General features: G+C 32.4%; 1 protein-coding gene across 5 annotated transcripts in view; it reads left to right on the forward strand.

The window, feature by feature from the left end:
* Positions 1–15405, forward strand: part of LOC106461802 (CREB-regulated transcription coactivator 1-like) — an 85652-nt gene extending 70247 nt beyond the window's left edge. For 3 of the 5 annotated variants that reach the window (XM_022388878.1, XM_013921657.2, XM_022388877.1), the window contains 5 exons: positions 3431–3693; positions 9747–9881; positions 10647–10901; positions 12175–12502; positions 13464–15405. In XM_022388878.1, coding sequence (XP_022244586.1) covers positions 3431–3693; positions 9747–9881; positions 10647–10901; positions 12175–12502; positions 13464–13690 — 1208 coding nt within the window. In that variant the 3' untranslated portion in view covers positions 13691–15405. The remainder of the gene's footprint in view (positions 1–3430; positions 3694–9746; positions 9882–10646; positions 10902–12174; positions 12503–13463) is intronic. The other 2 variants (XM_022388875.1, XM_022388876.1) reach the window with 2 other exon arrangements.
* The last annotated feature ends 1790 nt before the right edge of the window (positions 15406–17195 follow it).

The following is a 17195-nucleotide window of genomic DNA, read 5'->3' on the forward strand; positions in this document are numbered from 1 at the left end:
CGTTGATATTCAACACCGATTGGCCCACTTTTCTCTATCTTCTATTTCCATCCAGTTTTTCTGGATTCCTGGCCATGTCGGTATTCACGGGAATGAGCTCGCTGACACCGCAGCTAAGTCCGTCTGCTCTGGTGCCATCATGGCCGTGCCTGTCCCATACATGGACTGTGGTCCTGTCTTCAAGGCGCGGCTTCATGCCAGTTGGCAGTCAACTTGGAGTGAGGAACGCCATAATAAGCTTTTCCAGATCAAACCTTCTGTTGGTCTTTGGCCATCTTGCTTCCGTAAGGATCGGAAGGAGGAAGTATTCCTGGCAAGGCTACGCATTGGTCATAGTTTTTTAACCCATCATTTTCTTTTATCGGGCATTGACCCACCGATGTGTAGCCATTGTGACACTCAAGTCACAATAGCCCACATTTTACTGTCATGCCGTCTTACGACCGTGAGCGGTGGCATCATTTTAGACACATTTTATCTAAAAGTTTACCCCTGACGCTGGACAGTGTCATTGGTAATGGTGACACTGTCCGATTAGATTGTATTTTTAATTTTTTACACACTATAGGCCTTTTTAATTATATATAAATCTTTTATCGACATGTATTGGTTTTAACTCACTGTATTTTTACATTTTACTTTATATTCATCGTTTTTACCAGTTGTTTGGTGCAGATAGCCTCGCAGCTTTGCGCCATGAAGCACCAAACAACAACAACTTTTTTCTTTTTTTTTCAAGGTTAGTGATATCCTTTGTCCAGCACTTTTTGATTAGGTTTCACACGTGTCTGTTATTTTCGATGTACCTGTAGTTCTATTTGCAGGTAAATCACTAATTAAGTTAGATATCTTGTTAGCTTAGGCTTAACAAGTATCTGTTGAATTTGGTTTACCTTTGGTTATACTTCCAGGTTAATCGATAGTTAGGTTGACTGTTTCATTTTCTTCAACACATAACATGTATTAAATATGTTTATTTCACTATACATTTTCTTGGCATTAACTTCGTTTAACTAATAATTTATACTTTTTACCCTTAATTTCGTTTGCGTGGGCCCCCTGGGAGCTGGAGTCAACCCTACCTGCTGCCAATATTGGTTGCCTTCCTCCTGTAATGGCTGAACCCATTTCAGATGTCCTAGATCTTGTCAGTTTTTCTCCCCCTTATCATGGATTGCATTCCAGGACTCTAATGCAGAATCTGCTAGGCTTCTCTCAGTTTTTTTTGTTTTAGACACATTTCACAGTATATTCCCCTTCTCCTGACATTCTTTCATGATGATCTTTGTCTGTGATTTTTTTCCTTCCCCTCTGATCCATAGGGTTTGGATCGTGATTCAATTGGCCTTTTATTCCTTGTATCGTTCTTCCTGTCATCAATTTCTGGTGTCACTCCGATCATGTACCTTCCATTTTCCCTGCATCTTAACCCTATCTCTGTTGGAGGTACTTCATCTGTTCAGCACTGGGACTATACCTCATATGTTCATCTCCCATTCTCTGCTTTCTTTTGAGTAGCTGTTTCTTCCTTGTTGGGATACCATCATCCATCATGGAGGCATCCTCCTGATATGTCCTCCACTATGTAACATTGGAGTGAGCCTTCAAAATTGCAGTTCACCTCATCATTTGGGATCCTTCATCCTACCCCTACATGGATGTCAGCTCCCAGTGGCTAGGTTTTGGATTTAGAGCTGAACCAATCAACATAAGTCCTCACACATGTATTACAGATTTCTCTAATCCCTCACTCATTTCTACTCATGTTACTCCATCCATGTTGGGGGTCATGATGGTGGTACTTGCAGATTACTACAGTTCTTCCCCTTTCGCTATCCCTTGATGTTCTTATTATTCTGAGGGTGTTACTGTGTGTGGAGCAGTTCCTGTCATTTTAATGAGATGGTTTTACTTTACACAGACATCTTTTTGATGTCGGGTTCCTGGATTAATTGATCAATTTCTCATGTTGTTATCATGGGTCCTGTTCATGGGTCTTCTACATCTAGGACACATCTTTTTAATTTTACCCACTTTTATATTTTCTGGGACAGAGTTTCATAAATGTTATATTGTTCAGATCACTATCCAACTTTAGTACTCTCCCACTGCTCCTCTGTTTTCTGCCCATATGTGTGACATATTTTTACCATGGGTGAAGAGTATACCTGTTTCAAGACTTGTGCAGTCCCCCACATCAGACCTTAGAATCTGACTGTCTCCTCTTAGAGTGTCCTTGAGATGCTTTCAAAGGATACATCTTTCTTTCCCTCACACTGGTCCCTCCACCTATTCAATGTGGGATTCTAGCTATTTATGTCAGACCTTGGAATCTGACTGTCTCCTCTTATGGAGTGTCCTTCAGATGCTTTCAAATGATACTTCTTTCTTTCCCTCACTCCGGTCCTTCCACCTATTCAATGTGGGGTTTTAGCTATTTATGTGAGTGGAGGTTATCATTTTCCTATACTGAAAATCTATTTCTGATAGATACTTACCTCATCTCACACTTCCCACCCTTCCTCCCCACTGAAAACTGGTGCTTCTATCTTCTGCCAAAATTTGAAGTGATAATTCGGTAGAATTGAATAGAGGGAGTCACACATGTCAGAGAGTATGTTGCACTCTTATTGGTGAAGGGTTGTCACATGATGATTTGCATGCAAGATGCATTGGAATCAGTCAATTCCAGATGAGTGGGAGCTTCAAGGCTTGGGGCATGCACAAACATTTTTGCATACAGAGGGCAACACTGAACAAGAATAGCTATATATGTGAGAAGAGGTAGGTACCTATCGGAAATATATTTTCAGTATAGGAGAATTATAACTTTGCTGAAAAGAGCTATGCAGTCCAGATAGGATTAAGTCTCAAAATCCTTGATTTAATTTGGCTATAAGTCGTTCATAAGAATTTCTCTGTTTGTTAGGATTTAAATTTTAGATAGTTTGCAACATTTTAAACAAGAATTAGTATTCTTAGTCCTATAGTACAAGTTTCCTTATGAAAATTAGGTGTATTGAAACTTCTCAGTAGAACCAAGGGTTAAAATAAATTATAATTACAAAGTTTTGGCAAGTTCTGTTATGTGACATTTATTTTAATACAATAAGCAGTTTGCAAAACCAAATTACCAAAAAGTGGTCTTTAATAATATGATAATTTTACTAACTTCAAGTGAATCTTTTATTATTTTAAAGACATATTATAAGATAAAAACCTAATGCATAGGTTTTAGTCTTTGTATGAATTAGTTTCTTTTATGAACTTGTTAGTTTGCGTGAAGAATACATGTGTCAGTGAACAAATCAACAGATAAAATTAAAATTATTTTGTAAAATCCTCTTATAAAATTTATGGTTATTTTGCAGTTTGTTTTCAAATGAATAATTTGTTCTCATACTGCTTGTATATGTATCTTTGTAAGCAGATTCTGGAATTAATGAAATAGGTTTGGTACCCTCATCAATAAATGTTGAACCAGGTAGGGAGCAAGGAAGTAGTCAACATTCTAATTGTGGTCCATCTCCTTCTCCATCTTCACGGCATCATCATCATTATGGTCAAAATATTTTGGGGATGGTTGGTAGTAGCTCTAGGAGTCACAGTCACCAGCACGGTTTTCATACCTTGAAACAACAACTGAGGTATAACCAACCTACTAGACATGACCTAATGCAGATGACAATGGAGGTATGGTAACTAAGAAGGGCCAAAACTGCATTTTTATGATAAAATGATTAAACTTTAAGGTTGGTCTATGATATAGAGAAATATAAAAAATAAGTTGATGAAACTATGGTAAAACAATTTTTTGTTAGCTAGTTATGCATTATCTGTAATATCTGACCATTAGACCCTCTCAAAACACGTGTACATGTTTTATTGCATACAAAGGACACTGAATCTAAAAGAAAATTATTGTTTATTCTTATGATATGACTTTCATGCAATGATATTCTTATTTATGCATTCAGTGTACTGCCAACTACAGTAATCACAATTAAGTTACAGAGTAATAGTAGCTGGAACTGAAAATGAATTATTTAAAAAATTCAATGAATTTAAAATGTACTTCACCTAATGATACCATGTAAACTTTGTGAAACTTGAGCTTTTTTATACCTTTTTTTCTGTATTTTTCATAAATAAACGTTTTTATATTTCTCTCAAAAAGTTCTCATCATTTTCAGCTCATATTATAGCTGACAAGATTCTTCATATAGGTCATGTTTTGTTTAGTAGATGTTGTTAGTTATATATAAACTATCACAAGATATAATTAGTTCCATGCTGTGGTATTTTATTTTTACACAGTCTTCTTTAATGTTAACCCATTTGATGTTTGTTGGTTTTTTTCAATGTAGTAAAAAAAGCCATATAATGGAAAATGGTAACACCTCTTTCAAAACAGAATTTGCTGCTGCACTCTGTTTCACTGCCATATTGCAAGTGCAAACAGATATCTCTCCTTTGGTATTTGATCTTTTTTAAAGCTATCTTGCTCTCCATGGACAAATGGGTTGATAAGGCAACTTATAAACCTTACTCTCTACCTACCAGTGTCACCAGTGAGATTGGGACCAGTCACATCAGAACCAATGTGTAAAACCATTATTTAGTCTTGCCCTTGCTCCTGGAATTCAATCCATCTTGTGTGTACTTGCCCCTTCAATCCAGGGCAGAATCTGTAGATGGTGATATACCTCCCATTGATAAAAATATAAAAGTAGTTGAAAAGAAAAAGAAAGCTCCCCCTACTTTGATCTGAACAGTCTTGATGAAAATGATGGCCATGCTGATACAGTGGAAGTATTCAAATTTTCATGCTAATTTTGATGACACCAAGGCAGGCATTGATTAATTCTTACCATGCCATATGCATTTCCTTACAGGAAACATTTCTGGAAACTGCTGATACAATCATCATTTGGCAGTTGTTGTTTTTTTTTTACTCAGAAAGGACAGGTTTTGTGATGGCCAGAATCATGGTTGTTCAGCAAATTCTTCATGACTGTACCACTTACTGTGTCTCTAGAGACCATTGTCATCCACATTAACATTAGTTTTACCATTACACTGTTCTCTACTTGTTGCCAAAAGAGGTAATCACTCTTGAAGACCTTTATGATCTTACTCAGCAGTTACTGTTTCCCTTCATCATCCAGAGAGACTTAAATGGACACAATATTTTCTGGGGCAGTGGAGGTATTGATGGGAAAAAGTTGATCTATGGAGCATAACACTAGGGAGGGTATATCTATTTCCGTGACCCAGTTCAGACTTTTAATGCTGTTTATTTGTCCATTTTCTTCTTCTCCCATTTACTCCTTTTTATTATCATAAGCAAATAGATGCTTATTATTGGGATTATTTCCAGCTTTCTAAATCTAAAATGAGTTGAGCTACTCTACACAGTGAAGATTCAATGCACTCTGCCTATTTTATGTCAAACTTAATCAGGCCTCCATTTAATTACAGTCCTAATGCTAACTTGACACCAGCATTTATAGTGCCCAAGGTAGTGGTAGTGAAGTAATATTCACTTGACCTAATACTCTTAAATCCCACATTTTATCAAGGCTACAGCTCTTTTCTGGGAATCCCATCTGTGGTCAGTGAATGATGAAGCTTCATGTAATGGAAAAAAACAACATGTTTATTCTCATAAACATAATCAAAACATATTTCATACAGAAAAACCCTTTATAATGAGGTTAGAGCTGTGTTTTTTGGAATTCTATCCAAGGCCAGTTAACCATCTGTGTACACTTGCATTGGGTACTGGACAATGGGATTAGTCCACCCATGATTATATTTCTGTATATGAGCTCAGTCATTTTTACTGACTTTGTAACCATAAAACTATACATACTAGAACTCTGAATGTACTGTGTGTATCTATACTAAATTTTGCAAGATTTTAGTAAACATTTAGATTCTGTTATAAACAAAATTTCCGAATTGTTTTTTTTTACCCTTGATTGTGCCTGCTTTAAACACGTACAAAATGTTTGCGAGTCGTACACTGTATACAGCACACTCACCTTCAACTGCAGTCAATAGATTAATAAATTACTTTTGCTAAATATTTATGAGTTTATGAAGCCTTTACTGAGTCAGTTTGAGTGAAAGTTGATTTTCATGTTAAGAATAAAGATACTTATTCTCATGTTACAGTTTTCATACTTCATTTGCATAACTTATAGAATCTCCTAAATGAATATTAAAAATTTTTTTGGTGAAACTTTATACTTGATAAATTATAATTTCTAACCTCACACCAACTGTAGCAAAATCAGAAATGCACAGTAAAATGAAAAGTGGTAAAATATAAAATTAATAGTAATTTTTTTCTAGAATGACTACAGTTTGTAACAGACAAATACAATTATTTATTTTTCACATCTGCTCTTTTAATTTTGTGGCTTTATTGCTGTACTTTTGGATCCTACTGCATGTGAAAAGCAATAAATCACAGCAGAAGTTCATTTACATGTTTCAGGTTGTAATCACACTCACACCATAAGCTCACCTTATCATCAGCTGAGCTTGTGAAATTTTAAATATTATTTATGTCTTGTCACCTAACAAGATATTTTTTCTCTAATATTTTTATTTCAGTTACTTTTGTTAAAAACTTAAATCATAATTTAAAAAATATACATAAAAACCATGTTTATTTCTCAAAAAATTGATTTGAGCAAATATTATTAGTAAACCTTGTTGAGTGTATGATACTTAGGTGTCCAAAAAATAATTCATTTAGATTTCAAGTATACATTTTATAACACAAATATATATATATATATATGTGTGTGTCACTAAAATAGAATGTCCCAATGATTAATCTAGCATTCACAGAAATCTATAAACAGGTATAAAAAAAATTGTTAGTTGCTCGGAGTTGAATAGTGATCATAGAGCTCTCTACATATGCTTACCTAAAAGCAATAAGCATTATGTAGAGGAGAATCTGTTCTTTCTCTTGGATTTAAACATGTTCATTTGCCATGTAGAGATACATGTATATGTAATTATCTTGAAAGGCAGGACAGATGGGAGGGGCTTCTCATGCGGGTTTGGTACATTTACATATCTCAGCAAATCAAAAATGTAGAAGGCTCAGATTTTATGTTCTTGTTTGTAATTATACATAGCTTTTGTTTGTAGTTGGCTCAACTCTAAAAGCTGTATTATTGAAAACATGAAATCTAAAGGAGAGAATACAGACGTGTTACATGACACAGAGAAGTGAAGATTGAAAATATTCCTTTTGAATTTAAGAAACTAAAATTAAAAAATATAAAAATTTCGTTTATAAGCTATGTTTTTATTCCAAGTTTATTCACATAAATTGGTAACAAAGCTGTTTAATTAAATTTTGAGTGTAACTGTGTAAAAAGCCATGACATACACAGTTTGAGCCAGCCATATGCATAGGATTGATGACACAATTGTATGTGACTGAAAACTATCAATGTCTTTATTCCACATGAACAACTATCATCCTATTCATAGACATAATTAACTAGTTCAATCTGATGTTACTACGAGTGACACACAATCTGAAACTACCACTAATGTTACCAGAAAGCTAACTTTTATAAATTTTTCTCACTTAATACACAACTAATTTCAGAAGTAATATGGATTAAATTCATTATCAGCATATCTTCCACCACCAATTCCAAGGTCATCTGGGACAATATTCAAAAAGTGAATAGGAAACATATGTCCCCTTTGGATCATACGTCGCAATGGCCAAGAAGCAGCTGATTTTCAAGAAATTGCTAACACCCTTCTAGATTGCTTTTCCTACCACTCAAGCATTTCTACCTGTTTTCATGACCGTCCCACCTTAATTTTTTCCCGATTGTCTTTTTGAATTTAACTGACCATTCAATCTGGTAAAACTTAAACTTGCTTTACATTGGTTTGGCAATACCTCAGTCAGAGTGAATCATATGTTACAAGATGCTGCAACATCTATTTGTTGTTTTTCTTGATCTTCTGTTTCTTTTTAACCTGATTAGTTAGGAGGAGGAGTTTCCAAATATATTTCACTGAGTTATTGTCATACTGTTGCTTTTTCTAGTTGCCTGTATATGGTTTTGGAGAGCTTATTTGGTTTCTGAAATCAAACATTTCCTTTTCAAAACCCAGTGTGGTTTCCATTGATAGTAATATTGTGGACCACTAGAAACATCAATCAGGGAAGCCTTTCTCAAGAACAAGCATCTTGTTTCTATATTTATGTTTTATCTTGAAAATTGTTGTGACACTACTTGGAGATTTTATACATTTTGGGACCATCATTCTTATGGGTTATGTAATCATTTTACCATTTTTTATCACAGCATTTTGTCATAGAGGTCATTCGGGATCAGTATAGGTTCAATACTTTACATAGAAATTCAAGAGTACCTCGTGGATGTGTCTTGAGTTTTAAATTTTTTTGTGTTGAAATCGTTTTCATAATGGCCTTTATGTCAGTGGCTTTCAGATTTCCTTTCAGTCATTGAATGGCAGTTCTCAACTGTCCTCGAAAATGTTTTGTGTAGACTACTGCAAATGGGTTTAGATTTTTCTCATTCAAAACTGTTTGTATGCATTTTTACCATTTTTTGGTGTTCTCAGGGCTTCTATTTGTCAATAAACTGAGTTTCATTCCTTATATCAACAACTTAAATACAAATGACACTAAACATCTTCTGCATCCTCACTTCCATCTCTCGAAAAGCAAATTTATGTCTTGTACTCTAAATCTATTGTGCCCTTATTCATTCTAAGCTGGGCAATGGGTTTCTGGTCTCTGCCTTAGCCAGACTATACATTAATGATGTTGGACCTTGTGCATCAACAGTTTTTTCACTTGTGATCATGTCCTATGAACATCCTCTTTCCCTCCAATGTTTGCAACTTTCTTTGCAACACATTGTAAAGCTCTGATCACATCTAGGGAAAGTACATTAGATAAAATTGCTGAATGTCACAATAGCCCATTCCACCATGGCTTACTACCACCACTCACTGTAATCTGTCATTGAGTCATCTGAAGAAGTCAGATGCTTCTGACTGAGGTATTAGCTTCTCTTTTATAAACACCTCTTGATTTATCTGTCTGTACCAGTTTTTATGGATGGCTTGATTAGATGTCTCTGTTAGTGTTACCAAGGTTTGTGCAAATACTTTTGTTTTTAATTGATTCCTCTCTATCAATTGTTCTGACTCGTATAGATGCTAAGTAGCTTGTATATTAATTGTGTTATCTATACTAACTCTCTTAGTTCTTTTCAAGTCTCTGGATTTGTCTAACATCTTTTCTCACCCTGTTTTCTTGGATATTTAAAAACAGCTGAGCAATTTTTCCCTGTCATCTTTAATTATCCAGTTTTTTGTGGATTCCAAGGGAATGACTACCTGACACTGTAGCCAAATCAGCTTTCACTTTAAACTTATACATGTTATATATGGTATTTTTATTTTATGTACCTTCTTTTAATTGACTATTGTTTAAATAAAAATTAAAAATTGTTTGGCACAAATAGCCTTGATAGTTTGTGCCATAAAGCCCTAAAAAACTACCAAATTATGAATATAAAAAAAGTACGATTATTTAAAATTTTTCGCTTTCAGTTGTCAAGAATCTTGTTTATTAAAAACACACTTTTTTCATAGTAAAATTTTTCATTTTTTTTTCCATACCTGAATCTGTGTACTACGATTGTGTTTTATATTCTTAGGGACTGACAAAAGGAACAAGAGGACTTTCTTTAAGTAACTACTCACAGAAACCTGAACTTGATGTTTACTCTCAAAAAGATCCATACCTGATGTCTCATCAGACTTCTGGGAATCAGATAGGAATGTTGTGTCAGGTGTGCTATACTGATCACATACATACCAGTTATTTAAGTTAGTTTTACCACAAAAAAATCAATATCATATTCAGACACTGTGAAAGTGTACCAATTTGATTTTGAGTCTTTCTTTGTAATGTTTCTTCAGTAGTCAGGTTAAATGTTTTTTTCAACCAGACAAGCTATAAAGAATGAATGAACATCACTTGAAGAATGTTAATGCAATTTTTTTTTTTTAAATTCAAAACAAAGGCATTTAAAAGTAAATTTGAAGTTTTAACTCCAGAAACTATTATGGAATTATCAGGAGGTAAACACTTTCCAGTGACTCTTTAACATTTATGTTATGAATATTATGTTATTCATGAATTATTTGAGGCACTTAATTTCTTTCATTTTGTAAGGATTCATATGTAAAAAACTGACCAATCAGAAATTTGTTCATTATCTTGGAAATTACTGTATTTGACCTATTTAACTTCCACAGCAACATGCATGAAGAAAATTCATTAATTAATTAATGAGTGTATTTCACTTTCTTATATTTTTCAAGAACAGTTTATAATACCTAGCAACATAAATCATTTGATTAAGACTACTTTTTTGTGTTTTTTTCTGTATTAACATATGTAACTCAAAATATTAAATTTTTTCCCCCTAATCAATTTCGAGAACAGTCTTAATTATTTGGTATCAACATTTTTTGTAGCTAGGTCTGTCACATTATTTATACCTGAAAATTGTAAAATACAAAATAATGTGTTCTAAATATTTCTCTTACAGAACTCTGTAGGTTTACAAAATAGCAGAATACCAGCTGACCACTCATGTAGTGCCCCTGCATCACCTATAGCTCACAGTTTTCCCACTGTTGAATATTCTGAACTTGGGTATAATCTTTCCTTGAGTAAAAACCCATTTACTGACTCAGACTACCACTTCCAGCAGCATCATCAACAGACCAGATCTCCTCAGCAGCAGCTGGAGCAAATTGATATGTTTAATAAGACATCTGACCAGGGGAAACACCTGCCTATGGTATGTTTGTGTTGATGGATTAAATTAAAGATTCATTTCAAGGGTGCATCAAAGGTTTAACAATTTAAAGTTTGCTTCATTTGAATTTTTGCTTCTAAACATTTACAAATACCACTAATGGTTTTAAATTTAAACATGCTTTCATACTAGGGATGAGCTGAAGAGAAAGGAAGGAGGATTGTGGTAATTATAGCTATCATTACTGTTTGCTTTTCTATAATATTCAAAATGTTTGTAACATACAATATTTACATACTTTTGTTGTCTTGAGGTTGCAAAATTTCTCAAGAGGACACCAATCTTGCATTATCTCTGTTTATTATCGTATTATTTGAGCAGAAATCAGTGGTCATTTTGTAGTTTTGTGTATTACTGAGTAAAGTTAGAAAAGCTTCAGTTATTTGGTCTCTGCTGGATATGTGTGTGTGTGTGCATGTGTTTTGAATCAGTCTTGTCCTGGTTGTCACACAATTTGTCATTTAAAGCTCCATTCATCTACTGTGGATAAAATAGTTATTACAAATATTCAGCATTATTTCAAGTTCAAACGTGTTGGTGGGTACAACATTTTTTTTCTTACTGCACCAATTAATCTGTCTTTTTTATTTTACATTTTAAAATGAATCTCCAACATGCATAAATTTCCATGCTGAAACAATATGGTCTTTATTCTTTAAGCATCAGTGACTCACTTCCAGCCAGATCTTAGCACTTGTTTGGTTATTGCATTTGTGATTTATCTCCATATAACTCTTTACTTAAGAATACCACAGATAACCTTGAATATTTAAAGCTGTAAACATTTCCTATTCTCTGAGCTAGCAAATGTGGTATTTAAATTTTGTCATACACTTTGATTTATTTTTCTTATTTGTTCATACGTGTACTTGTATTCATTTTTGGCTTTCTTTTCAATGTTTTTTATTCTGTAACTTTGTGATTTGGTTATGCCACAAAATCATACTATTGTATTCTCAACTGAATAACTCTTCATGACTTAACACTGTAGTTTTAATAAGTTATTTTTAGATTTCAAGACATTTTGAGAATTGTTATTGGCTATTAATTTTTATGCACTGTTATAATCACTGTTATATGTAAGTTCTTTATGTAATTTCTCTTGGCAGTTTTATAGAAAGAGTTTGAGATGATCTTGAAGAATATTTAAAAACAGAATATAAAAATTGGTCCTGCAAGTTTGAACAGTTTTAGCTAATGTAAACTTAGACTGAATACTAATCTATTTCTAAATTGGTGTTATTGATTTTGGTAGTTTGCTGACAGTACTTCACCTGGGTTTGGCACAAATCAGATTTCACATGCTACTTCAGTGGCTGGTTATGTGGATACACCTGTTGAATCAGGTGATAATAGTGCAGAGGATATGGAAGGAACTACATTCCCCTTCCCTGATTTTTTTACTCAAGACCTGATCTGTAATCCAAACAGTCTGGACATGGCCTTAGAGTTTTACGATATGGATTCCTCATGCCCAGGTTCTGAGCTACAGTCTCCATCTTTCTTATCCACTTCAAATGCTGTTTCATCCAATTTTAATACCACACATACTCCCACAAGTATTCCTGATATTGTACTCACAGGTATGTTCAAAAGTATATAATTTATTTAAAATCATATCCTGTTGTTACTTTCTTGTATTTATGTTGCATAGACAACATTGCTTAGACTGTTTATTTATAAGCATTTATTAGTTTCAGTAATATAGGTAATTTATTCATTGTTCCATATATGTAGGACTTGGTATGACTAAGTAATTAATGCACCCAGACCATAAATCTAAGTATTCATAGTTCATGTCCCATTACTGTGAAAACATACTCCACACTTTGGGGTTGTAGGTGCACCATAAGAGTAACAATCAAATCCCATTGTTTGGTTAAACAAAACTTGCCAATGCATGCTGTTGACTAACTGCCTTCCTTCTAATCTATCAATTCAAATTTAGGGATGGCTGTGTACAGTTTGCCCAGGATGAATCAAAGTGAAAGTATGAGAAGCGTAGGGTTAGAAATGTGAACCCCATTGTATTGTTATTGAAATGAGCAAATGATAATAATCAAATTAATGTATTAACTACAGCTGGTAATCATGATGTCATTACTGATATGAGTAAATTGTAACTTATTAGTCTCAACTGAAAGTAATTAACACAAAATTGTAGTTGAAAGTCAGAGGTGTACAATGGAAAAGGATATAACATCTTATTAAGTAATTGCAGCTTTCAACAACGTGTTGTCATGCAGGTTATCTAAATATAATGATACTGTGGTTCACTTGCACTAAAGTCTTGGTTGACATCATTTTCTTTTGTATGTAAACAGAATACATCTCAAATCACCTTCATGGGCAAATTTTAAATTTTTGATCACATGGCCATGATATACTATAATGATTTATTTAAAGTTCAGGTGAAGGATATTTTTCTACTATTGTATGTAGTTTGTTTTTCTTAATTAAAACAAGAAAGTCATATATGTGAATTGTATTCCCCTCATGTAGTGAAGCACGTGAATTCAGCACATTTTGTTGTTATATATGTAGCTCCTAGGGGTGAGGAATCATTGATGAAACAGGACTTTGTTAATGATCCAAGTTCTGCATTAGCCATGTCTGGCTGCTTTGACAATGACTTTTTACCAGCTGAGGAAGCATTAAGAGCTGGACTGGATCCAATTGACTTTGATGGACTTCAGATTCTCACAGATCCAGATATTTCTGTTATTACTGATCCTGCTATGGAAGAAACATTTCGTTTAGATTTTTCATAGCGCACTGATGCCACCAAATCTTTTGTTTTTAAAAAGTTTGTATTTTAAAGTAGTGGTAATATTGTGAAACTGGCTTTATATATGCACACAGAGAAAGAAAGGAAGCAGTTGAGTGAGTAACATATTCAATACAAAGATATAGGGAGAGAAGTTCAAAAATTTACACAATTTGACTAATGGAAACGACATTTAAGCCAGAATAACTGTTAAATAAATTTGTTTCAATTAACATGGAATCTTAAACCAATACTAAGCTAATCTAAAAAAAAGATCTGAGATCTCAGCAATGTATTTATGTAATTCACACAATGTTTACATATAAAATTATATTTTCTAAATCTTAAACAGAGATGAATGTATTAATAAATACATTTTTTCTCATTTTTAGGGCAATTGATGTATTCTTTTCATAAATACACTTCAATACACTAATTTTATTAATTTTCATATAACTTAAATTACTCCTAAGCTTGAAAATTTAGAGTTGTATGAACAACTTTATTGGGTAGCTGGGAAGAAGGACAATGTTTTGGGTAACTTGCATGCTTCTTCATCATATAAACGAGCACACAGTGACCTAAAATATTGTCAGTCCTCCTGACTACTCTAAAACAAAGTTCTGTATTTCAGTAGAAAATATTGTAGGAAACTTCATTTAAAAAAAACTTAATATTTGTATAATTTCCCTAAAATCATGGAAAGTATTCTGTTTTTTAATGAAATTTCTTAAGATATAGAATTTTGTCAAAATTTCCTAAACATATATGCTGCCCAAATTTTTTTATCTTAAGTTTATGGACTTGTGTTACAGTATATACAATAAGTGGACTACACTTCTTAAGTATTACTCTAATTTGTACTTGTCAAATATGTCTCTGAAGTGACATTTTAGTGCTTTGAGAAGTTAGTTTCTCATTAATCATATTTAAAAGAGAAGCACCAACAGTAATATGTAAAAACTGAGTCAAAGTTGAAGAAAATTCAAATGAAGCTTAGTTTTAATTTATGATACTATACATTTTAGTCAATAAATTTATGAACAAATTTTCATATTTTTCATAACTTGCAAAGATACATTATATTTTTCATGAATCCTTCAAAAAAATCAATTGCACATTAATCTTTGGAAGAGTAATGAATAATATTGCATTTAAAATTATTATTCTTTACTATTTATGACATTGGAAGTCACTGGAAATTTGTAGATGTACATGGATTTACACTGTATGCTGTATCATTGGCATCAATTATTTTTTTATGTCTAAAGTTAGTGCAGAAATATTTTAATATTTTTGAAATACATGATGCTTGCTCTGTTGTGTTTGGAATTTTTATCAGTATTGTTTTATTTTCAAGTTCGTGCAATATACATAGCTATAATATTAACACTTTTTAGTGAATTTTATGTGTGTTTTTAACATTATTTACACAAAGAAACTTACACACTTATTTTCTTTATAAAAACATCTTATTTCATGGATTTGGATTGTTGTTATTGTTAGGTTTTCATCTCAACTTGATTCTAGTCTACTTGAAAGTTTACTGAAATATGTTACCAGTAGTTTTAAATGCAGTTATATTGATACATATTTTTGTTTTCCAGAGTATGTTATTAAAACACTGTAGTATAGTTTATATTTGAGAATTTTGGGCTGTGCAATGTTATTGTTATTAAACAATAGATAAGCTTTTTTTATTTGAATGTTGTTGTATATATATATATATATATATACATATATATATATTTAAAAGAGAAAGAAATGTAAATATATCAGAAAAGCATGAGAAAACAATATTTTAAATCTTCAACTCCAAATGAGGGTATAAAAAGATTTATTTGGAACCTCCATGTGAGCTATGTGATAAAAAAAATTATCAAAAGTTATTGTTTCAATGTTTCTAAAATTTCTTTCATATCCTGCTGAAATAATGTTTTACAATATTTTTGGTTTTTGTTTATGCTAAATTTGAAAGTCTGAGGTATGCATTTTTTTAATAAAATATCACATTAGCATTTTAAGTTCTGCATATGTATGCATTATTTCAACAATAAAGTTGTGGCACAGTATATATAGACTTGTGTTGCATTGTATTTGAAGAGCTGGGTGAGTTTTAAATTGCATATAACTTAGAAAAATGTATCCATTGTTCTTTCATTCATGCAAGAAGAGATCTTGGACAAAGATTCTGATATCTGGATTCAAGAAAAGCATTTGTTGTTTTGTAAATGGGAACACTTGAAAGTGTATCTTAAATATAATTATGTTTAAGATTAGAGTACTACATAAGAATATAATTTATATTTATAGTTGTTCCTTAAAGTAGTTCTTTCTATAACTGTTAGTGAGAGTGAGGGAAGAAAATGTTTGAAGAACTAAGTTTACCAAGCAAGAGAAAATATGTTGAATATTTCTTCAATTCTATTGGATGGAAAAGAATGAAGCATTTAAGTAAGCAATACATAGACAAACAGAATTGTCCAGAAGAATTATTCAAATGCAACTGTTTCTACAGTTGAAGAAAAAAAAGTGGCACACAGAAATCAGTTAGATTCATATCCTTGTTTCAGGCTGGACTTCCAGATTTTTTATCTACATCAGTCACTGGCATCCAAGTACAATCACAAAATTCTCTTGAATAGTTCGATGAATTCAGCATTAGATTTTTGATAAAGAGCCATGGCAATCATCATGAAAAGATAAAGTTCATCAGGTATTTATGCTATTAAGGACAACACTTTAACATTTTAATTTTAAATTTTGAAGAAAAAGCTGAGCTTGTCCAATATTTGAAACTTCAGTGAACCAATTAATTGAAATATCTCTCAGACTACTTATGAAAGACTAAAGGCTACTTGCTTGACCAGATTTTGAAGTCCTTCATATTACTGACTTTACCATTTAAGTGAAAACTTAGTTTACTAATAATTAATTTCAGATTTCTTAGTTTATCAAAGAACTCTGTTATCATACTTTAATTAAAAAGATTGTTTTTACATTGTTAGCTTAGTATATGGACTTAAGACTAACCTAAATCTCCTAAGCTGTCCAAACCTCATGAGATAATACTGAGTTTGCAATACCTGGGAATGAGTAGCTTTCTTCTTGACATTTCATTACAATCAGTATAAAGTTTAGAATTGTATATTTCTATTTGTTATCTGCAAAGATATTTGTAACAAATGGATTGTTTTATTATCTTGCTTGAGGATTTTTATCTAATACATTAAAAATAAAGTGGCTCAGTGGTAAGTCTGCAAGCTTCAATACTAAAAATCGGTTTGTAATACCTGTGGTTGGAAGAGCACAGGTATTCCATTGTATAGCTTTGTGCTTAACAACAATAAAAAATATTAATAATAATGTAACAATCATGTGGACTTGAAATTAATAATACCCTCACAAGTCATGTGATTTATCAGAGTATTTTATAAAAAAAAAATATTTCTTACACAAGAAAAAAATTTCTTAATGTAGAATGTAAATTTTCTTTTTTTTTTTTTTTT

The sequence above is a fragment of the Limulus polyphemus genome, unplaced genomic scaffold, assembly GCF_000517525.1.
Source record: "Limulus polyphemus unplaced genomic scaffold, Limulus_polyphemus-2.1.2 Scaffold1035, whole genome shotgun sequence".
NCBI classification, from domain to species: domain Eukaryota; kingdom Metazoa; phylum Arthropoda; class Merostomata; order Xiphosura; family Limulidae; genus Limulus; species Limulus polyphemus.